The 24,738-nt window shown below is 43.0% G+C and overlaps 1 protein-coding gene across 3 annotated transcripts in view; it reads left to right on the top strand.

The window, feature by feature from the left end:
- Nucleotides 1–24,738, top strand: part of rps6ka5 (ribosomal protein S6 kinase, polypeptide 5) — a 292,559-nt gene that overhangs the window by 127,173 nt on the left and 140,648 nt on the right. For all 3 annotated transcript variants that reach the window (XM_068038562.1, XM_068038563.1, XM_068038565.1), the window contains exon 3: nt 587–805. In XM_068038562.1, coding sequence (XP_067894663.1) covers nt 587–805 — 219 coding nt within the window. The remainder of the gene's footprint in view (nt 1–586; nt 806–24,738) is intronic.

The raw sequence follows: 24,738 nt of genomic DNA on the forward strand, positions 1-24,738 counted from the left end.
CGCCCCCCTCTCTGTGTTCCCGCCCCCCTCTCTGTGTTCCCGCCCCCCTCTCTGTGTTCCCGCCCCCCTCTCTGTGTTCCCGCCCCCCTCTCTGTGTTCCCGCCCCCCTCTCTGTGTTCCCGCCCCCCCCTCACTCTGTTCTCCCGCCGTCACCTCTATCTCTCTCTTGCGCGCTTTCTCCCTCTCTCTCTTCCCCGCACCCTGTGAAACTGACAGCACAATTTTTTTTTAAAGTCGGTCTGAAAGACAATGGAAAACTTGTCATCTCTGAAATACATCCACGGGCCGGATCCTGGCCTGTGGGTCGTATGTTGGACAGCCTTCATCTAGAAATATTCGTAAAGAGCATGAGTGGCTGTAAATTTGAAACCTGCTGCTGTGTTTTTCTATAAGCAGTGGATAGAAAGTGTGTAAATTTCCTAACATTTCAGGGAAGTGCAGGTTTTACTAGCCAATAATTTTTGTTTAATTGATCAATATATTTAGTAATGTTGCCTTTTGTGTTGTAGCTGTAGTAACAGTATTTTTAATAAAGCATTAATTGGGTGCATGTTCTTGACCTCGATGCCTTTTACTCTGTTTCCAGCTTATGGAAAAGTATTTCTTGTGAGGAAAATCAGTGGCCATGACACCGGAAAGCTTTTTGCCATGAAGGTGCTGAAGAAGGCAACGATAGTTCAAAAAGCAAAGACTGCAGAGCACACCAGGACAGAGCGTCAAGTATTGGAACACATTCGACAGTCACCTTTCCTTGTCACATTACATTATGCTTTCCAGACAGATACAAAACTCCATCTCATTTTAGGTAACATCAGAAATAGATTTCGCGTTTTTTAAACTTCCCAATTTTTTTCTCCTTCCCTTCTTCTCCTTGTGTTTACTCCTTTATTAGGCAATTAGGGATGGCCACTAAATGCTGGGCTTGCCAGTGATGCACACGTCCGTGAATGAATTAAAAAGTATTGAATAAAAAAGGTGCAATGATACTGATGTCCATGGTATCTCGGCCAAGTGATTATTAGTTATGAGTAACCCTTCATGGTGAATGTTTGCAAACTATTGAATCAGCTTATTCCTGATCTCACCCAACATCCACATTTCAAGAAGGGCTTGTTAGATGGATGTCAGGAGCAGGAACTTTGCCTGATTTCTGCATCCCGCCCAATCCCCCACCCCATACTAGGTTGAGGCCAATTATCTCAGCTGTGACCTTCAAACTGAACACAGATTACAGGCCTAACCTGGGACTTTCCAAATCTGTATGGCTTAGTTATTTTCTGTATAAGCTCACTGACTGACTGAATTTATCTTCTGGGACCCCAGTGCAATGTGAGCTAGTTTCACTTTTATTACTATAGTCAAGTGGCCTCAAATAATGGTACAGTCTTACAATGTCTGATTAAGTGTTTCATGAGAAAAGTAAATGTAAACACTCCAGAGTGCAAAAGGTCAATTTATTATGTCCATACATACTGCAAGCAACATTGTAAAAAAGGGAAATCTGCATCTGTTTGTTCTTTGTTCTTGTTTGCTGGTCTAATGTATTTAACAACTGTACTTTTACTTCCTTATGCCAGCAAAGTGATATCTGCTATACCTTTTTCCTTCTCCATAATGGCATTATTATCTGGCATTTGGTTTAATTTGATGTTAATGTTGTTTGCTTTTTTTATTGCTGATTAAGATGGACTTCCATTTTGAAACTTTCAGCTTCAATGCTGCAATCAACTGTAACTGCGTGTACACTTGAGTGAGGTGAAAAACAATTACTTGTTCAAGAAAGCTCTTAAGTTAACTCTATTTAATCAGTTTCCAAATTTCATATATATTGAATTTCTGACTGTTGCTAATTCCTTCTAAACACTAGGATATGAACAGTGATATAATTAATAGAGTAGACGTAGAGAAACTGTTTCCACTTGTGGAGGAATTCAAAGCTAGGGACCATGAATATAAGATGGTCACCAATAAATTCAAGATAGGCAACCAAGAAGAAATTCAGGAGAAACTTCTTGATTGAGAGAGTGGTTGGAATGTGGAACTTGCATATTCCTTGGAGTAGTTGAGGCAAATATAGATGCATTTCAGGGGAAGCTTGATAAGTACCTGAGGGCGAATGAAATAGAAAGGTATGCTGATCAGGTGAGATAAAGTAGGGTGGGAGGAGGCTCGTGTGGAGAAAAGAAGACCAGCATAAACCATGAGTCGAATGGCCTAGTTCTGTGCAGTAAATTCTATGTAGCAATCTTCATTTTTAATAAATAAATTAATTAATTCTTTTGTGGTTCTGGCCAAGCAAGAGTAGATAAGCTTTTTCTGAGTGCAGCATAGGCTGCCAAAACTCCAGTAATTGTTTTAGCTTCAAATAATACGACTCAAGTGCCTATTACATCAATATACAATAACACAAGCATATATTAGATTTCAGCCAAGGTATGTGAAAGATATGGATCATTCTTGTTGACTTGACAGTTGAGGGGCAATGTATTTTAGAAGAACTAAAGTAATTTCGAGTTGACGAATTTTGTTTTGAGAAAAATAGAAATTGCTTTATTCCCACCCCACCACTAAAATCTAAAATATTCTCAGAAGTAGAGTAGACGATCTCTCTAATCTTATCAGGAAATAATGCAAGAAACATGTTGTATCAGGTGAAAAAATTGTAAACCGTTCATTTTAAAGGTGATAATGTATTAGAGGGTGGATATTATAAATATTTTTTCTCCCGTGCGCGCTGAAGTGAGCTTTTTTGGAAGTGTTTCATGTTTTGTTATTTCAGGTTTGAAAAGTCAGAATTTGATAAATATCACGTCTTTGAGACAGAATGAAATCTAGAGCTGTGGGAAGTATGTCTCCCGAATTTTGATTATTAAGGCCATGTAGGTATTTTTCCACCAGTAATGACCCATTTGTGTGCAATGCAGTTTCTGATCGAGCAGATACTACTAGCAGTAAGTTAATGCACTTATTCAAGATGCAGCTCCAGCAATCCTGTTTCAAGTATCATAAACATTGGTGATTGCGCTTATAATCTTATAAGATACTCAGTCGCCATTACTTAGTTTGCACTGTTTGGAAACTGAAACCTATGTCAAGAATGTGAAAAGCACATGTAGACTGATTGCAAGGCAATCCTAATCGTGGATAAAGAAGTGGCCAGGAGACCCGCTATTTTGGTTATGGAATTCATCACTTCCTGTTTGGTCTCAGCACACAAATCTTTATTCAAGAATGGAATGACATCATTTGATAGTTGAACACAACTTCTACTACCAGAGGTGGCTGGTAAGCAGCTTTCAAACAATTTTATGATGTTGAAAAGACTGTGAATATTGTGCAATCACTAGGTCTGGAAAACCATAGTTAAGAGATGCCTAGCATCTGAGATCCTGACCAATTCTGAGACCAAGATAACAAACCTCTTGCCTGGCGGCAGTCATTAGTTGTCTGGTAAAGGTCTTCTCAATTTAGTTTTTTAAATTCTTTCATGGGATGTGGGCATTTGTTGCCCATCCCTAATTCCCCTTGATGACTGGCTTGCTAGTCCATTTCAGAGAGCAGTTAAGAATCAACCACATTGCTGTGGGTCTGGAGTCACATATAGGCCAGACCAGGTAAGGACAGTGGATTTCCTTCCCTAAAGGATGTTAGTAAACGAGATGGGTTTTTACAGCAATTCCAGATTTTTATTAATTGCATTTATTAATTAATTGAATTTAAATTCCACCAGCTGCCATGGTGGGATTTGAACCAGTGTCCCTAGGACATTAGTCTGGGCCTCTAGGTTACTAGTTCAGTGTTATTTCCACTACGCCATTGTCTCCCGTTGTTTTCTGAAGATGTATTGCTGGAATTTTCTGTGGGGGTGTAACTCAGAAATTGCATTCAGTTATCTCGACTCTGATTCCCCATGAGAAAGCTGTTGCACCACTGTGGCAGAGGAGGGGGTGGTGGCAGGGGAGGGGAGAGTTCAGAACCAGATGAGTAGCTCTCCCCTTGCGATCTTTCATTGCTCCAGGACGGGGGCCCAGCCTTTTTCTCTCCCATAGGACATCCTAGCAGTGGCAAAGGAAACCATTCTAACCCTCTTTTGTTTTTCTCTGCACAGGTCATTCAAGATGCTGAAAGGCAGTTGCCACTGATGGCAAGGAAGGGGTGAGGGTGAGAGAGGGGGAGCAGCTTCCGGAGAAGCTGGAGAATGTGGACCCTGGCTTTGTTGTGCGACTTGTCCTTATTGAAATGCCAGATGAAGGGGAAATGAAAAGTCAGATCCACTCCAATGCTCTTCTTTCCTGGGAGTGAAACCCCGTCTCCACCTTTGGACCACCACCAAGCAGACTTACCCAGTTCTTTGTAATCTGTACCAGAGAGGACATATTTCACTGGGCCTAGGTGATTGCTTCATAGCCAGGTGAGTTTTCCATCATCAGAATCTAGCTTTGAAGAACAAGGAGTCCCTGAGGAGGTGCAGGATGCTTCCACCTCTCCGGAGAGATCGGCTAGAAGGCAGCTACGGATCAGTGAGTGTGATTTGACGGCTGAAGTCCTGAAGAGGCACCTTAACCATGTACATGAGGAATCAGAAATCTCAGTGATAACATGGTACTTCTCAGGGGTGTGGCTGAGTCTGCTGCAATGCGCCAACATTCTGCAGGACATGTTAGAGCTCTGTGAGCCAATGCAGCCAGTGGTGACTTCATTGGGGATGCACAGCAGGCGAACCAGCAGCGGACGGTGAGAGAACAGTTGGGAATTTCACCTTGATGGGCGCACTAACTTCTGCAGACTTTGGATAACATACTGGAACGTGCTAAGCATCGTGACTTCCAGTTTCCTGCTAAGGCCTTGCATGATCTGAAGGCAGCCAACGGGCTGATTGCTGGAACTTCAGATCAAAAACGTGGTGGATGGGCAGCAGGTGCGATCCAAGAGCCTGCTGTTGTCACCTCCTTGGGTGGCAGCATCACCTCAAGCTCTGGCCTGCCAACTGGAGGCATGGAGCCACCTGTACACGGCAGGCTACACGAGGCAGCTCAGGTTCTCCTTCACTGGTTGCAGCCAGCAAGCAGCAGCCCTGGTCCAGGAGCATACGGTCCACGACTCATCAGCTTAGCATCTTTCTGTCGCAGCCCATCTTTCTGGTCCCGAGCTTACTGGGACACAGTGCAGGGAGTCGGCTGACCGAAAGGCTCATTGAGGTCCTAGGGCCAAACGGGGCACCTGAGGTGAGTAGAGGGGGGCATTTAATTCCTGTCTCTACTACCTTCTCTCTCTTTTTTGAGGTGGGGGGAATCTGCCTGGCCAGAAGATTGTGACCATCACTTGCTGTCCAGTTTCTTTGATGATCACCTTGATTTTGAACTGTTATTGCTTTTGCTTCAAAGAGGTTACATATATATTTAAATTTGTCAATATTTACCAAATTTGTAATGTTTTCTAAAGTTAAAATAAGTTTAACCAGGTTTTTAATATTTAATATGTTCATGAAGGATTTATCATTATAAATAGTTCAGATTTCCGAGATTAACATGCCATAAAAGACTATAATGAAGCTACACATCTCTGGGTCTAGTTAAGGTTTTATTGGAATTTCTGTAAGAATGTGTTCCAATGTCTCTAAGTAGAGTTTAACTTTTTCAGGCAATATTTATAGTTGTTAAAATTTCCACTTAACTTTACTAATCCTTTGAAACTTTGTTTTATAAATAAAACAGTCTTTGAAGTTAAAGCAGTGTCTGATCCTTCTTCTGGTTGCTACCTCTGCGAAGACACTCATTAGGGAAATCCCTGTTCCACAAGCTACCCTCTGACTGCCTCACCCTTGCAAGTGACACCATTTGTAGACACTTCATGTCCCTCAGCTTTTGCTCCTATAGTCCAGGGTCTTTTTTCATTGGCTCATTCCCACCTAGTGACCCCCACACCCCTCTATGTTAAGGTTCACGCATTCTATCAAGGCATAGTTGTGCATGGGCACAGCACATGAAGATTATCCTCGCGACACTAGCAGGAGTGTTTGGAGATCACCCCCAAATCTATCCAGCATCAGGAGCGGCTCCACAGAATTTTGATGCCTGATATACACATGTATATGGTTGTGTATCTTTCCTCAGCGTTTGTCTGTGGGATCAAAAAGGGATCATCAGCAATGGCTTCAACAGCTAACCTTTATCATCGAAATCCATCTTTCCACACTTCTCCCGTTCTGAAGCTTGTGCTGAATAACAGAATTGACCGCAATAAAAACATTGCGACAGCATTAACCCCCTCACTCTCCACAATTTATAGCATATTCACTTGCAAGATGTACAGCAGGGCATTGCAGACCATCTGAAGGTTGGGGGAATGCTGGCCCTTTCTGTTCATATAGCTTTGCGGTTTCTGACGGGGTGCCTTTATTGTGACGTGTTCCATTGGTTACCCCATGCACTCAGGTGAAGCCAGCAGTCCTGAGGAAACTTAATGCCTTCTGCTTTTTCTCTGCAGCGGACATGTTAAATTTGGTAAACTTTCCAACTCTGTGGAAAAGGACATCAGTTACCTGACAAATGCAGACTCTCACTGCCCCTTGACTAATGCTGCACAGGTCCCCCGCGGATGTCTGGAATGATCCAGACCTCCGGAGATGGGAGACAGAGTGAGAGAAAGAGGAGCACGGTGGGAGTGGAGGTTTAAAAAATGCACCAAAACCCCAGGGTTGGAGACTGGAAGCTGCGAGAGAGAGGAGCACAGCGGGAGCAGAGAGAGAGAGGGAGGAGCAGGGTGGGAACAGCAGGAACAGAGCAGGGAAAAATCGAAAAGTGACATCAGAGTGACTTCATAATCAACAGAGAGAGCAGGGAAACAGAGCTGCCGGGGTGAGTATACAGGTAAGCTTTTAATTTAATTTAAATCAAACATAGCATCAAACGTCACAGGAAAGCAGGTAGGTGATTGGTTTGGGAAGAAGCTACCTGTTTGGTGAATATCTGGTAAGTGATTAAGGTCCATTCTAATTCTAAAGTAAAGGAACTAGTGATGAGCTTAATAAAATTTATAAAAAAGGAAAATAAAATAAATAATTGAATAAAATAATTAAGTAGTTAATTAAAACACATTAAGGATGGCAGGACAGGTGATTTGTCACAGCTGCAGCATGTGGGAGCTCCTGGATGCCAGTGTGATCCAGGGCAAACACTTCTGCAGTAAGTATTTGCGGCTCGAAGAGCTTTGGCTCAGAGTCATTGAACTAGAGGGCGAGCTGCAGACACTGCGATACATCAGGGAGGGGGAAAGTTACCTGGACATTTTGTACCAGGAGGCGATCACACCTCTTAGGATAGGGTCTTCTGATTTGGTCAGTAGTCAGGGACAGGAGAGTGTGACTCAGCTGAGGCAGGTAAGGGGACCCAGAGGGCAGGAGTGCAGAAGCCTCAGCCTTTGTAATTGTCCAACAAGTTTGAGGTTCTTTCAGATTGTTTGGATGAGAGTGGGGGCTACAGGGTGGATGAGCAACCTGATCATGGCACCATGGTACAGGAGGCCATTCACGTGGAAGGAGAAAAAAGAAATGTAGTGATAGCAGGGGACAGTATAGTTAGGGGGATTGACACTGTTCTCTGCAGCAAAGAGCGAGAGTCCAGATGGCTATGTTGCCTGGCCGGACAGGGTTTGGGACATCTGCTCTGGGCTGGAGAGGAACTTACAGTGGGAGGAAGAGGATCCAGTCATCGTGATCCATGTAGGTATCAACGACATAGGCAGGACAAGGAAAGAGGTTCTGCACAGTCAGTATGAGGAGCTAGGCACCAAATTAAGCAGAACCTCAAAGGAAATAATACTCAACCACAATCTGTAACCTCATGGCCCGGCATATCCCCCACTCTGCCATTACCATCAAGCCAGGAGACCAACCCTGGTTCAATGAAGAGTGCAGGAGGGCATGCCAGGAGCAGCACCAGGCATACCTCAAAATGAGGTGTCAACCTGGTGAAGCTATAACCCAGGACTACTTGCATGCCAAACTGCATAAGCAGCATGCAATAGACAGAGCTAAGCGATCCCATAACCAACGGATCAGATCTAAGCTCTGCAGTCCTGCCACATCCAGTCGTGAATGGTGGTGGACAATTAAACAACTAACTGGAGGAGGTGGCTCCACAAATATCCCCATCCTCAACGATGGGGGAGCCCAGCACATCAGTGCGAAAGGTAAGGCAGAAGCATTTGCAACAATCTTCAGCCAGAAGTACTGAGTTGATGATCCATCTCGGCCCCCTCCTGAAGTCCCCGGCATTACAGATGCCAGACTTCAGCTAATTCGATTCACTCCACGTGATATCAAGAAACAACTGAAGGCACTGGATACTGCAAAGGCTATGGGTCCTGACAATATTCCGTCAATAGTACTGAAGACCTGTGCTCCAGAACTTGCCGCACCCCTAGCCAAGCTGTTCCAGTATAGCTACAACACTGACATCTACCCGGCAATGTGGAAAATTGCCCAGGTATGTCCTGTACACAAAAAGGAGGACAAGTCCAACCCGGCCAATTACCGCCCCATCAGTCTACTCTCAATCATCAGTAAAGTGATGGAAGGTGTCGTCAACAGTGGCATCAAGCAGCACTTGCTTAGCAATAACCTGCTCAGTGATGCTCAGTTTGGATTCCACCAGGGCCACTCAGCTCCTGCCTTAATTATAGCCTTGGTTCAAACATTGACAAAAGAGCTGAACTCAAGGTGAGGTGAGAGTGCCACAAAAACAAGAAATGCTGGAATCACTCAGCAGGTCTGGCAGCATCTGTGGAAAGAGAAGCAGAGTTAACGTTTCGGAAGAAGGGTCACTGACCCGAAACGTTAACTCTGCTTCTCTTTCCACAGATGCTGCCAGACCTGCTGAGTGATTCCAGCATTTCTTGTTTTTGTTTCAGATTTCCAGCATCCGCAGTATTTTGCTTTTATTTCAGTGAGGTGAGAGTGACTGCCCTTGACATCAAGGCAGCATTTGACTGAGTATGGCATCGAGGAGCCCTAGCAAAACTGGAGTCAATGGGAATGAGGGGGAAAACTCTCTGCTGGTTGGAGTCATACCTAGCGCAAAGGAAGATGGCCATGGTTGTTGGAGGTCGAACATCTGAGCTCCAGGACATCAGCTGCTTCATCAATGACCTTCCTTCGATCATAAGGTCAGAAGTAGGGATGTTCGCTGATTGCACAATGTTCAGCACCATTCGCGATGACTCAAATACTGAAGCAGTCCGTGTTGAAATGCAGCAAGACCTGGACAATATCCAGGTTTGGGCGGATGTGTGGCACAAATGTTACTTGCTACTTAAGTGCCAGGCAATGACCATCTCCAACAAGAGAGAATCTAACCATCTCCCCTTGACATTCAACAGCATTACCATCGCTGAATCCCCCACTATCAACATCCTAGGGGCTATCATTGACCAGAAACTGAACTGGAGTAGCCATATAAATACCGTGGCTACAAGAGCAGGTCAGAGGCTAGGAATCCTGCGGCAAGCAACTCACCACCTGACTTCCCAAAGCCTGTCCACCATCTACAAGACACAAGTCAGGAGTGTGATGGAATACTCTCCACTTGCCTGGATGGGTGCAGCTCCAACAACACTCAAGAAGCTCAACACAATCCAGAACAAAGCAGCCCGCTTGATTGGCACCCCATGCACAAACATTCACTCCCTCCACCACCGATGCACAGTGGCAGCAATGTGTACCATCTACAAGATGCACTGCAGCAAAGCACCAAGGCTCCTTACACAGCACCTTCCAAACGCATGACCTCTACCACCTCGAAGGACAAGAGCAGCAGTTGCACGGGAACATCACCACCTGCAAGTTCCCCTCCAAGTCACACACCAACCTGATTTGGAACTATATCACCATTCCTTCACTGTCGCTGGGTCAAAATCCTGGAACTCCCTTCCTAACAGCACTGTGGGTGTACCTACCCCACATGGACTGCAGCCGTTCAAGAAGGCAGCTCACTACCACCTTCTCAAGGGCAATTAAGGATGGGCAATAAATGCTGGCATAGCCAGTGACACCCACATCCCATGAATGAATAAAGAAGAAAAAATTCTGGATTATTACCTGAGCCATGTGCAAATTGGCATAGGGAAAATAATGTTAGAGAAATTAATGCTTGGCTCATAGACTGGTGTGGTAGAAATGGGTTCCAGTTCGTGGGGTACTGGCAGCAGTACTGGGGAAAGTGGGAGCTGTACCGTTGGAACGGTCTACACCTGAACCGTGCTGGGGCTGCTGTTCTAGAGAGCCGCATAACTTAGGGAAGTAGAGAGGGTTTTAAACTGAATAGTGGCGGCAAGGGATCAAACTTGGGAAGATATGGTAAATCAAGGAGTAGAAACAAGGCAAGAGTGAAAGATATTAATATGGAAAATGATAGACTGTGACAGGAAGGGGCAGAGCATACAAATCTAAGAGTAAATCAACAGATAAGGCTAGAGGTTACAAAAATAATAAAAGGACAAAACTAAAGGCTCTGTATCTGAATACACAGAGCATTCGAAACAAAACAGATGAACTGTTAAGTATGATCTGATAGCCATTACAGAGACATGGCTGCAGGACGACTAGATTGGGACTTGACTTTTGAAGGGTACGTAGCATTCAAGAAGGACAGGAAGCTAGGAAAAGGTGGAGGGGTAGCTCTGTTAATTAATGATGGTTTTAACGCAATAGAGAGGGATGACCTACGTTCAGGAGACCAGGATGTAGAAGCAGTTTGGGTAGAGATGAGAAATTATAAAGGCAAGAAGTCACTTATGAGAGTGGTGTACAGTCCACCTAAAATTAGCCACACTGTAGGACAGGGTATAAAGGAAGAAATAATGTCAAAAAGGTACAGCAATGATTATGGGGGATTTTAACCTACATATAGACTGGAAAAATCAGATGGGCAGAAGTAGCCTAGATGAGGAGTACATAGAATGTTTTCGGGATAATTTCTGGGAACAATACATTCTGGAGCCAACCAGAGAGCAGGCTATACCAGACCTGATATTGTGCAATGAGATAGGATTAAGTAATGTCATCATAGTTACGGTGCCCCTAGGTAGCAGCAATCATAATATGATTGAATTTTACATTCAGTTTCAGGGAGAGATGAACGGGTCCAAGACTAGTATTTTAAACTTAAGTAAGGGCAATTATGAGGGCATGAAAGCAGAGCTAGCTAAAGTGAACTGGCAAATCAGATTAAGGGAGAGGTCAATCGAGATGCAGTGGCAGACATTTAAGGGGATATTTCAGAATACACAGAATAGATATATTTCAACGAGAAAGAAAAAATCCAAGGGTGGGACCTGCCATCCATGGTTAACTAAAACAGTTAAAGATAGTATCAAACTTAAAGAAAAAGCCTATAATTGCGCAAAGATGGGAGGCAGATCAGAAGATTGGACAAAATATAAAGAACAGCAAAGAATGACTAAAAGATTGATAAGGAAGGTAAAATTAGAGTCCGGGAGAAAGCTAGCTAGAAATATAACGACAGATAGCAAGAGTTTCTATAGATATTTGAAAAAGAAAAGAGTTAACGAAGTGAGTATAGGTCCTATCGAAAGTGAATCTGGGGAATTAATAATGGACAATGAGGAGATGGCAGATGAATTGAACGGATATTTTGCATCGGTCTTCACTACTGAGGATACAAGTAACATCCCAGTATTAGCTGTAAGTCAGGAAATAGAAGGGAGGGAGCAACTCACGAAAATTGCAATCACCCAGGAAGTGATACTGAACAAATTGTTGGAACTGCGGGCTGACAAGTCCCCAGGTCCTGATGGACTTCATCCTAGGGTGTTAAAAGAAGTGGCTAGTGTGATAGTTGATGCATTAGTTTTAATTTTCCAAAATTCCCTAGATTCGGGGAAAGTTCCATTAGATTGGAAAATAGCCAATGCAACTCCCTTATTCAAAAAGGGAGGCAGACAGAAAGCAGGAAACTACAGGCCAGTTAGCTTAACATCTGTCTTAGGGAAAATGTTAGAAGCTATTATTAAAGACGGTATAGCAGGGCATTTAGAAAAATTGAATGTAATCAGGCAGTGTCAACATGGTCATAGAATCATAGAGTTTTACAGCACAGAAACAGGCCCTTCGGCCCAATGCGCCTGCGCTGACTATCAAGCACCCATACAATCTAATCCCATTTTCCAGCACTTGGCCCCTAGCCTTGTATGCTATGGCGTTTCAAGTGCTCCTCTAAATACCTCTAAATGTTGTGAGGGTTTCTGCCTCTACCACCCCTCCAGGCAGTGTGTTCCAGATTCCAACCACCCTCTGGGTGAAAAAATGTTCCTTCAGCTCCCCTCTAAACCTCCTGCCCCTTACCTTAAATCTATGCCCCCTGGTTACTGACCCCTCCGCTAAGGGAAAATGTTCCTTCCTATCTATCCTGTCAATGCCCCTCACAATTTCGTATACCTCAATCAGGTCCTCCCTCAGCCTCTCCGCTCCAAGGTGAAAGGGAAATCTTGTTTAACCAATTTATTGGAGTTCTTTGAGGGAGTTAAATGTGCTGTGGATAAAGGGGAACCGGTAGTTGTATTGTACTTCGATTTTCAGAAGGCATTTGATAAGGTGCCATATTAAAGGGTATTGCAGAAAATAAAAGGTTATGGTGGAGGGGGTAATATATTGGCATGGATAGAATATTGTCTAACAAGAAACCGAGAGGAGGCATAAATGGTTCATTTTCTGGTTGGCAAGATGTAACGAGTGGTGTGCCACAGGGGTCTGTGCTGGGGCGTCAACTTTTTACAATTTATATAAATGACTTAGATGAAGGGACGGAAGGTATGGTTGCTAAATTTGCTGATGACACAAAGGTAGGTAGGAAAGTAATTTGTGAAGAGGACATAAGGGGGCTAAAAAGGGATATAGATAAGTTAAGTGAGTGGGCAAAGACCTGGAAAATGGAGTATCATGTGGGAAAGTGTGAAATTATCCACTTTGGCAGAAAGAATTTTAAAAAAAGCATATTATCTAAATGGTGAGACATTGCAGGGCTCTGAGATGCAGAGGGATCTGGGTGTCCTAGTGCATGAATCGCAAAAGGTTATTATGCAGGTACAGCACGTAATTAGGAAAGCGAATAGAATGTTATCGTTTATCGCGAGGGGAATTGAATACAAAAGTAGGAAGGTTATGCTTCAGCAATAAAGGGCATTGGTGAGACCACATCTGAAGTACTGTGTACAGTATTGGTCTCCTTATTTAAGGAAAGATGTAAATGCATTGGAGGCAGTACAGAGAAGGTTTACTGGACTAATAACTGGAATGGGCGGGCTGTCTTATGAGGAACGATTGGACAGGCTAGGCTTGTATCTGTTGGACTTTAGAAGAGTAAGAAGCGACTTGATTGAAACATATAAGATCCTGAGGGGTCTTGACAGGTTAGATGTGGAAAGGATGTTTCCCCTTGTGGAAGAATCTAGAACTAGGGGTCACTGTTTAAAAATAAGGGGTCACCCATTTAAGACAGAGATGAGAAATTTTTCTTTGGAATTCTCTTCCTCAAAAGGTAGTGGAAGCAGAGTCTTTGAATACTTTTAAGGCAGAGGTAGATAGATTCTTGATAAGCAAAGGGGTGGAAGGTTATCGGGGGTAGGTGGAAATGTGGAGTAATCACTTCCGCCATGAATTATTGAATGGCGGAGCAGGCTCGACGGGCTGAGTGCTCCTAATTCACTTGCTCGTATGTTTGTTCATAAAAGTTGAGGGCTGTGGTAACCTTCGTTTTTATAGTTAAGGCCCAGTTGCATATGGACTGGGGCTTTAAATCATCATGGAGCAAGTCTCTGAATTGGCCATTGGCCAGCTTTGTATAGAGCAGTCATCGCACAGTGCGCTCTTCAGACACTTCCTTGAATGTCAGTTGCGACCTATACATGCACCAGGGCAGGGTGCTACCTTTGCTGATGATGCTTCACTCTCCCGGCCTCCTGTCACCCTATCTCTGGTTTTTTCCTTCCTCGTCTGCCTTCTCTAGGATAATAGCAGGGGTAAAAATGCAAAAGAGCCATATTTATTCTCAAAAGCACCAAGAAATGGCTGCCAGGATTCACAGGATGAGAATGGCTTTAATACTTTCTGGAGCCACTGATTTGCACCTGGTTCAAGTGATCACGGGTGCTTAAAAATGTGTCCAGAATTTTAAAAGAACTTCTAAATCAGTGCAGTTGCAGGAAATTTGCATACAAGTCTCGATAACTTTAAGGCAGAGATGAATTTATGCAGTTATTACAGATGTAAAGGATTGAGGAGATTTGGTTATATCATAATTACATACATAACTCACTTTTGCCCAATTTTGTTCAATCCTTTATGCTGTATGTTTGCTTGGTGCCTGATTACAGGTGTCTCTGGGTGCAACTACACAGGAAATTCTACCCCAGTATGCACAATTCTACATACTCGACTGCTAATTGGTATCAAATATGATCAATAGTGATTGTTTGCCTAGAAAAACACATCAGTCGTGTTAATACAACAACTCAATAACAGAGTTATTGGCCGTCCATGTCTCCGTTATAAAGACGTCTGCAAACGCGACATGAAATCGTGTGACATTGATCACAAGTCGTGGGAGTCAGTTGCCAGCATTCGCCAGAGCTGGCGGGCAGCCATAAAGACAGGGCTAAATTGTGGCGAGTCGAAGAGACTTAGTAGTTGGCAGGAAAAAAGACAGAGGCGCAAGGGGAGAGCCAACTGTGCAACAGCCCCAACAAACAAATTTCTCTGCAGCACCTGTGGAAGAGCCTGTCACTCCAGAATTGGCCTTTATAGCCACTCCAGGCGCTGCTTCACAAACCACTGACCACCTCCAGGCGCGTATCCATTGTCTCTCGAGATAAGGAGGCCCAAAAGAATAACAGAAGAACGTCTGAAGGCACTTCACAGAGGTGTAAGGTGGTGAAAAAAGATTGTGTCAATGAAAGAGATGGTTGGAAAGGTGACCAAATGTTTGGTCAAAGAGCTCCATTTTGGGAGAGAATTCCAGAGTGTGTAAGTTAGGCACATAAAACAATGGCTCCCAATTGTGGAACTAAGGAAGGGATGGGAGGAGAGGATGTACATGATGAGGCCGGAGTCGGAGCAACAGAGTATTCGGGGTAATGCTGTGAAACTCCTGTGATAATCTGTTCCTTCCTCACTACAGATGAAATAATCATCCTGATTCTGCACTACTCTAGTTTTATACTAGCATCCAAATAATAGTAGAAAATTAGGGTGCAAAAGGGAGAGAGGATTATAATAATCATTATCACTAAACAAAATGTACTTGGAAAACTAATAGGACTAAAGGCTGACAAGTCTCCTGGACCTGATGGCCTGCATCCTAGGGTCTTAAAAAAAGTAGCTGCATTCTGGCATAGTGGATGCAATGGTTGTAATCTTCCATAATTCCCTAGATTCCGGAAAGGTCCCAGCAGATTAGAAAACTGCAAATGTGTTACGAGCTCACAGGACAAGTCTTGCTTGTACTGTGTCTTTCTTGAACTGACTTGTGATGGCTGCCTGCAGTGAATGCCTCATGGTAGAGGTCACATGACTACAGCAAGCCAGGAGGCAGATTAGTACAGTATTGCATTTCTATCCCAAACATCCCTCTTTTCATACAAAAAACAAACAAAAAAATGAATACATTTTCATTTACACTGTGGGTTGCCCAGGTTACCCACTATGCACACAACTGTTCTCATGCATTAGCAGTTCATTATTCTCGTCAGTCTCTGCACATGCATTGCACACAGTCTTTCAATCGTGCCAGTCTCTTAATGGTGCGTGTGCACATTGTCGTTGGCTGTTCATCTGGTTGATTTCCTTCTCTGGGGAGTGTCGTTCCTATATCACTTGTTGCCGTGGTTAGTGTTGTTCCATTTCAGTTGTTGGGATGCTGTGGACCTCTAGCACTGATGGTTTTGTGGTCTGTGCAGATGGTGAGTTCACGTCTTCCTAATCAGCCGCCTGCAGTGACGGAACAGCTTCTTCAGTTGTGCGCATGTGCCTGCGGTTGCGATGGTATATCTGATCATTCACTTCCACTGCATACAATTGAGGTGACAACTGCTCTACGCAGGTCCCAAGTTGCCACTTAGGCTGACTCTTGTTGAGAGTGTTGATGGTTTGTACCCTTACTTGCTCTCCAATACTCAATTCTGGCAGTGGTTTGGCAGTTTGTCAAAATGAAATTTGGCTTTCTGCTGTTTTGCCTTGATTTTGTCACTCACGCCTGTTACTACTACTGGCTTCAGTAGCTTTTTTTGCTATTGGAAGAGTAGTTTTGGTGCAGCATGACATTAGGTCTTTGTACTGGACTACTTTCCATGCCTTCAGTAGGTGTGTTTCTCCACTCGAGAATTGCCTTTTATACATGTGTGCTGGATTTGCTCGATTTCTTTATGATTCCTTTGATGATTTTCACTGCTGCCTCAGCCTTCCCATTTAACTGGAGATAGTGCGGAGATGATGTATGTGTTGAATTTCCAAATCCTTTTTGAAGCAGCTGAATTCTTCGCTTGTGAACTGAGGGCCACTGTCGCTCATCACAATGTCTGGAATGCCATAACGACCGAAGTTGCTTTCAGGCATTCTACAATTTCACCGGTAGTTGTTGAGGTCAGCTGGTCTACCTCCTGGTAGTCATAATAGCAGTCTACGATGACAAGATAATCAGTTCCTGCGGGAGTGAGGAGGTCTGCTCCCAGCTTCGGCCATGGTCTGTCTGGGATGTCATGTTTCATCAGCAGCTCTTTAGCTTGCTTAGCTTGGTACTCGTTACATGCACTGCACTGGCTTGATTTCATTGCTCATGTTTGGCCAGTAGAACACTTCTCTTACCTTCCTCAGACCCGACTCAATTCCATGGTGGCTTGCATGGATGCACTTCACCATCCTTTCTCTCAACTGCTCAGGGATAATGACTCTCCTTTGTACAAGATGCTACTTTTGGGTTTCAATTCATCTCTGTATGCCCAATAAGCTCTTGTGACCACAGGAGTGTCCTTGATGCTTTCAGGCCAGCCTTTCTTCACTACTTCTTGCAACACTTGGAGAGTTGCATCTTGTTGGGTAGTTCGCTTGATCTGAGTAAGGCGCTTGTCTGTTGGATTCAATGTCTCTGCTGGGTTGATAACTTCCAGAGTACATCGAGCTGCAGCTTCACATTGGATGTGGAAGATTTCTCACACTGTCGTAGCATCCTCTACTTTCTTCATAGAGAGTGCTGCTCTCGATAGCATATCAGCTGTATAAATCTGTTTCTCTCGCTTGTATGTCACGTTCAGATGATATCTCTGTATCCAGAGTGACATTCTTTGCAGACGCTTTGGAGCAGATAGTAGCGGCTTGAGGAAAATACTTTGAAGTGGCTTGTGGTCGGACTCGACTTTCACTTTGTCTCTCCCAAGTAGGTATTGATAAAAATGTTCACAAGCAAAGACAATGGCCAGGCACTCTTTCTCGATCCAAGTGTAGCACCATTCCGTTTGCATTGTCGCCTGGATGCAAATGCAACCAGTTGTTCTTGCTGCATTAGGGTTGCTCCAAGTCTTGTCTCGCTGGTATCACACTGCAGGGTGACTTCATTTACGTCATAGTATTTCAGCACTGGCATTGCCATCACTAGTTGCTTGCTTTTAGTGAATGCTTCTTCTGTGCCCCAATACCACTGCACGTCCTTGGCGGTGAGTTGGCATAATGACTCCGATGACAGATTGGGCAAAAATTTTGCTAAATATTTGATGAATCCAACAAATCGTTGCACTGCTTTTACATCTGTTGGTTGCTGTATCGCTGTTACAGCTCTCACCTTTTCAGGATCTGGGCAAAGACATTTTGCTATCTGTACATGACCTATGTACTTGACTTTGGGCATCTTTAATTGCAGTTTTTTCTTGTTCAGTTTCGTGTTCATCTGGTGAGCTCTGTCTAGCAGTTGCACTAGATTTTGAACATGGTCAGCAATGGCTTCTTCCACTGTGTCTCCGCATCCATAAACTAACAGATCATCCACTGTAGTTTCCACTATCTCATGATCTCTGCGTTGATACTCCTCTGGAGCTGCGGAAATGCCAAACAGCATGCTCAAACATCTGTATATCCCGAACAGTGTCCAGAATTTGGTGAGAAAACTGCTGCTTTCATCCAGCTTCACTTGCCAGTAACCATGCTTCGCATCTAGGGTAGTTAAGATTTTTGCCTTTGGAAGTTGCGGCAACATTCCTTAGATGGTCTTGCCTGTACTGTGTCTATAGCAAGCCAGGAGGTACATGGGTACAGTATTGCATTTCTATCCCAAACAAATGTATTCAAGAAAGGAGGGGAACAGAAAGCAGGAAACTATAGCCAGTTAGCCTAACATCTGTCATCGGTAATGCTGGAATCTATTATTAAGGTGGTAGTAGTAGCAGGATGTTTTAGAAAATCATAGCACAAACAAGCAGAGTGAACATTGTTTTCTAAAAGGGGAATTGTGTTGGACAAATTTATTGGAGTTCTTTGAGGATGTAGTGAGCAGGATGGATAAAGGGGAACCAGAAGATATAGTGTATTTGGATTTCCAAAAGGCATTTGATAAAGGTGCCACATAAAAGATTACTGCACAAGATAATCGATAGAGGATTTAGCTAACTAACAGAAAACATAGAGTTGGGGAAAATGGGTCATTTTCAGGTTGGCAGACTGCAACTAGTGGGTTGCCACAGGGATCAGTGTTGGGGCCTCAACTATTTAGATGAAGGGAACCAGTGTTGTAGCCAAATCTGCTGCTGATACAAAGATAGGTGGGAAAGCAAGTTGTGAGGAAGACACAGAGTCTGTAAAGGGATATAGATAGATTAAGTGAGTGGGAAAAAATTTGGCAGATGGAGTACAATGTGGGAAAATGTGAGGTTCTCCACTCTCTGGTAGGAAGACTGGAAAAGCAAAACACTATTTAAATGGAGAGAGATGAAATAATGCTGCGGTACAGAGAGATATGGGTGTCCTCGTACATGAAACATAAAAAGTTAGCAGATTTAGGAAGTCAATTGGACTGTTAGCCTTCATTGCAAGGGGGATGAAGTATAAAAGTAGGGAGGTCTTGCTACAACTGTACAGGGCATTGGCGAGACCACACCGAGAGTTCTGCGTACAGTTTTGGTCTTACTTAAGGATGGATATACTTGCATTGGAGGCAGTTCAGAGAAGGTTGACTAGGTTGATTCCTGGGATGGAGGAAAGGTTGGGCCAGTACTCATTGGAGTTTAGAAGAATGAGATGTAATCTTATTGAAACATATATGTGAGATGCTTTACAGGGTAGATGCTGAGAGGATATTTCCCTCATCTGGGAATCTAGAACTGGGGGCACAGTTTCAAAATAAGAGGTCTCCCTTTTAAGGCAGAGTTGAGGAAGAATATCTTCTGAGGATTGTGAATCTTTGGAATTCACTACCCCATAGAGCAGGGGAGGCTGAGCCATTGAATGTATTCAGGGCTGATATAGACAGATTTGTGAACTATAGAGGACTCGAGGATTTTTCGGGAACAGGCAGGAAAGTGGAGTTGAGGCCAAGATCTGATCAGCCATGAATGGCTTTGCAGGCTCGAAGGGCTATATGGCATTCTCCTGCTCTGAGTTCTTATGTTCTTGTGAAACTACACATTGTACCATTGTCCTGAAACATAGTGTGCACCCTGTTCCACATGCCAGAATAGAGATTGAGGCATCTGCACACATGCCTGGTTGTGTCTATCACATGAACTTGAATGTATAGGTAGAAGGACTGTTGGTGGCATGTGAACTGGACAAATCAATGTATGAATGGATTGATTAGAGATTGGGGCAGATGCAGAATTTTCTGACAAGTTAGAATCTGCACCAGGGGTCTATCTGCCTGTTATGCCGAACTCCATGAAAGAAAATTCAGCTGTGCTGAAGACGACTATAAAACAGTCATTATCTCTGGGACTTGGGAATCAATGCAAGATGCTCTAATCTTGGCTGTCTGACCTCGACATTACTATACTAATAGTCTGCAGTTAGCGGGCAGCTGTTGGTGAATAATTGCAGTCTTGCATTAGTTTTGTAGGACTGTTTAGCTTTCTACATTCACATTGCTTACTAAAATGCCAGCTAGGCACAATGGTGGAGCTCACATCTCTGACTCAAAAGTCATGGGTTCAAGCCCCACTTCATGATTCAAACGCACATTCTAGACAGATGATTGCGTGCAGTACTAAGGGTGTGCTACATTGTCAGGTTTGACATCCCGTCTCCTCGTTCAGGTGGATGTTGAAGATCCCACAGCACTGTTCAAAGAAGACTTCTCTAATTGTTTTGGCCAACATTTATCCCTCAACCAATGCCGCTAAAAATAGATTATCTCATTTGCTGCCATATTTGTCTATGTGACAATATTAACTGCTCTGCAAAAAGCAATTCATTGGCTTTGGAGTATCATGAGTGTGTGAACAATGCTATAAAAATGCAAGTTTTTTTTCTTTCTTGGTATCTATGAACGGTTGCACACCACAGCAAACTCTGACTTGGCTCATTGCAGAAAGGATTACTGTCTGAGTATCGGAGTTAATAATCTATAGCAGCCCAACACAAAGAAGTACTTTGAGCATTTGTCTGAGAAACTGAGCCCGAGTCATCCAAATCAGGGAGTGATGTTTGTTTTGCCATTGTTCCTTAATTTCAATATGCAAGTCACCAATAGATGTGATGCGAGGTGATCTGGCGAAAGTGGACTGGATACAACTATTTGAAGAAAAATCAATGGTAAACCAGTGGGAGGCATTCAAAAGCGAGATTCTATGGGCACAGTGTAGACATGTCCCCACAAAGAAAAAGGATGGTACTGCTAAATCTAGAGCCTTCTGGTTATTTAGAAGCATACAGGGTAAGATAAAGCAGAAAAAGAAATCTCATGACAGTCACAAAAATACTTTAGAAAGCTTTGAGGAGTATAGAAAGTGCAGGGGTGAAGTGAAAAAGGAAATAAAGAAAGCAAAGAGGATATGAAAAATATATTGGCAGGTAAAATCAAGGAAAACCCAAAGATGTTTTATCAGTACTTGCAAGAGGATGACTAAGGGAAGGGTAGGACCTATCAGAGATGTACAGGGGAACTTATGCTTGGATGTGGGCAGGGTTCTAAATGAGTACTTTGTCTCTGTCTTCACAAAGGAGACGGATGATGCAGATATTGTAGTTAAAGAGGAGTGTGAAATATTAGATATGATGAGCATAATGAGAGAGGAAGTACTAGAGGGTCTGACATTCTTGAAAGTGGATAAATCACCAGGGCTGGATGGATTGTATCCAAGGCTGTTAAAGGAAGCTAGGGAGGAAATAGTGGATGCTGTGAGGATCATTTTCAAATCCTTACTAGATACAGGCGAGATACCAGAGGATTGGAGGTCTGCAAACGTTGTACCATTGTTTAAAAAGGGTGCGAGGGATAGGCCAAATAATTATAGGCCAGTCAGTCTGACCTTGGTGGTGGGCAAATTATTAGAATCAATTCTGAGGGATAGGATAAACTGCCACTTAGAAAGGCACGGATTAATTAGGGATAGTCAGCCTGAATTTGTTAAGGGAAGGTCGTGTCTCACGAACATATTTGAGTTTTTTGAGGGAGTAACAAGGAGGATTGATGAGGGTATTGCAGTGGATGTTGTCTACATGGATTTTAGTAAGGCGTTTGACAGGGTCCCACATGGTAGACTGGTCAGAAAAGTAAAAGCCTATCCGATATAAGAGAATGTGGCAAGTTGGATCCAAAATTGGCTCAGTGACTGGAAAACAAGGGTAGTGGTTGATGGATGTTTTTGTGAATGGAAAGCAGTTTCCGTTGGCGTTCCACAGGGCTCAGTGTTGGATGCCTTGCTGTTTGTGATATATATTCATGATTTGGACTTAAATGTGGGAGGCATGATTGGGAAATTTGTAGATGATACAAAAATTGGCTGTGTAATGGATATTGAAGAGGATAGCTGTAGACTCCAGAATTATATTAATGGTTTGGTTGAGTGGGCGGAAAAGTGGCAAATGGAATTCAATCCAGAGTAGTGTGAGGGAATGGATTGGGGAAGGGCAATTAAAGCAAGGGAATACACAATAAATGGGAGAATATTGAGAAGGATGGAAGAAGTGAGAGACCTTGGAGTGAATGTCCATAAGTCCCTGAAGGTGGCAGGACAGGTTGATAAAGTGGGGAGGAAGGCATATAGAATGCTTTCCTTTATTGGCTGAGGTATAGAATACGAAAGCAGAGATGTAATGCTGGAACTGTTTAAAACGCTGGTTTGGCCACAGCTGGAGTTTTGCATACAGTTCTGGTCACCACATTACAGGAGGGCATAACTGTTCTGTAGAGAGTACAGAAGAGATTTATTTACAAGAATGTTGCTACGGCTTGAAAATTGCAGCTATGAGGAAAGATGGGATAGGCTAAGGTTGTTTTCCTTAGAACAGAGGAGGCTGAGGGGTGACTTAATTGAGGTGTACAAAATTATGAGGGGGCCTAGATGGAGTAGACAAGAAGGACCTATTTCCCCGAACAGAGAGATCAATTACCAGGGGCAGAGGTTTAAGGTGATAGAAGGATTAGAGAGGACATGAGGAAAAACCTCTTCACCCAGAGGGTGGTGGATATCTGGAATTTGCTGCCTGGATTGGTGGTGGAGGCAGAAACCCTCAACTCGTTTACAAGAACCTGCACCTGAAGTGTTGTAACCTGCAAGGCTACGGACCAGGTGCTGGAAGATGGGATTCAAATGGGTGGCTAGTTTTCTTCAACTGGTGTAGACACGATGGGCTGAATGGCCTCTTTCTGTGCTGTAACTTTTCTATCATTCTATTGTTGCATGATTTATTTTCCATATTAATAGATATTGAAATAAGGAATGTTAACTGGAAGGAATTGGTGACACAATTGGTGATTTTATATGGAAAGTTAGAGTGTTGCAGTTTTGGGTTTTTATGGAAATTTTAGCAAGATTATAAAAGCCAGCAGTAATCCAGGCTCAACATCCCCAATAGTAAACAGCTGCTTGAAGATGAAAGGTTAGTTTCTCTGCATGGTGAAATGGAGAGGGCAGTAAGATTAATTTTCAGTGTATAATCTTAGCATTGCCACTTTTTAATCAAGTGCAACATCTGTTCCATTTTGATCTGAAATTGATCTTGCACTTCAAAAGGTTGCTGCCCTGTGGCTTGCTACTTTGTCAAATCATGATATTGGGACTGTTCAGTGTAATACTGCAGTTCAACCTGAAACAGTGACATTATTAACAAGAATGAGATTGATTCCAAGACATTCACTTGGTTTATATCCTAAAGCTGGTGGGCACTACATGGCACCGCAAAGCTTTTGTTCCTGACTAAAATCATACTTGGCTATAGTATATAACTACATGAAACTGATCAGTTTCGTAAAAAAAAAATCCTGTAACTGAAATGGAATAAAAGCTTTATTTTTTAAACAAGAACTAATTTGCAGATCATTAGGTTTTTTTTAAAAAAAGCAAGACTTTGGAAACACTAAGCAAAACTATTAAGGGATTGTTCTTGGTTTCTTGCTTAGATCACTTTCCCATTAAAGCAATAGAACCTTCTAAAGACACTTTCTAACATTTCTTAGAATTAAATTGGAGATGATATGTATAATCCCCTCTTTTTAGAACATTGTAGGAGGACAGTACGGTAAGCATGCTTTGGTGTTCAATTCATTGTAGTAGTCACCCTCCCACAGTTTCTGCCTTATTACTAATAATTAATCAATATCTTTGTATGTTAAAGGGCCAGTGCTCATAATGTTGAAGGCACCAAAGCCCCCATTAGACAAGTTTCACTGGGTGTGTCTAACCACAAAGGCTATGAGTGTCAAAGCTAAATAGCCCCCCTAATGATGTCTGTTGTCTGACCTGCCATCTGTGGCCTGGATTATGGGGATGAGCTCTCATTCTGGCCATATAGGCTTGTGCTTTCTTGGCCTGCATGGAGATTCCCTCCTAACTGGACAGTCTTCTAACTGCATGCACAGTTGTTTGATAACAAAGCCAAGTTTATTGGTGCGTCGTTCCATTGCGGAAACTTCCCACATTATAAAGAGGCATGGAGGGCTTCAGCATTAATTAAAACTGATTCAATTATGGAATCACTTTCTAGTGGAATTGGTTCCAGAATGTAACAGAGCTACAAATATACTGGCCTCTTTCTGGCTGGCTAATGTTAATTTCAAACCTAGAGTTAATTTGGAAAAATGACTGCTATTGTTTTGCAACTAGGGGCATAGATTTCTAATGCTTTGTGTTCCTCTCATGGGTTGAACAAAATATTAATGCTTAGATTTTTTACTATTAAAGGCTAGTAATCTCTTAACAGAAGTGGTGATCATTTGCGTGTTAAGTGATCTGGGACGTTGATGTTTTTCAATTAAGCAAGTACTACTGATTTAATTTGATATAGTCTGGTTAATTATTAGCAAATTGCTGAAAAATATTTGATAATCTTACAGCTTCTTTGCCTTGAAATTCACAAGATAATTACAGATGAGGAAGGCCATTTGGCCCATTTAATTCATCCACCCAGAGAATTCTATTATCTCTCATTTGCGCCCAATTGTTTCTTAAATGATACCAGGTTTTTGGTCTTGATTACTGTATTGGTAGTCCATTTCACTAATCAATCATTTTTTGTGTGAAGAATTCCCT

The sequence above is a fragment of the Heterodontus francisci genome, chromosome 9 (assembly GCF_036365525.1).
Source record: "Heterodontus francisci isolate sHetFra1 chromosome 9, sHetFra1.hap1, whole genome shotgun sequence".
Lineage (NCBI taxonomy): Eukaryota > Metazoa > Chordata > Chondrichthyes > Heterodontiformes > Heterodontidae > Heterodontus > Heterodontus francisci.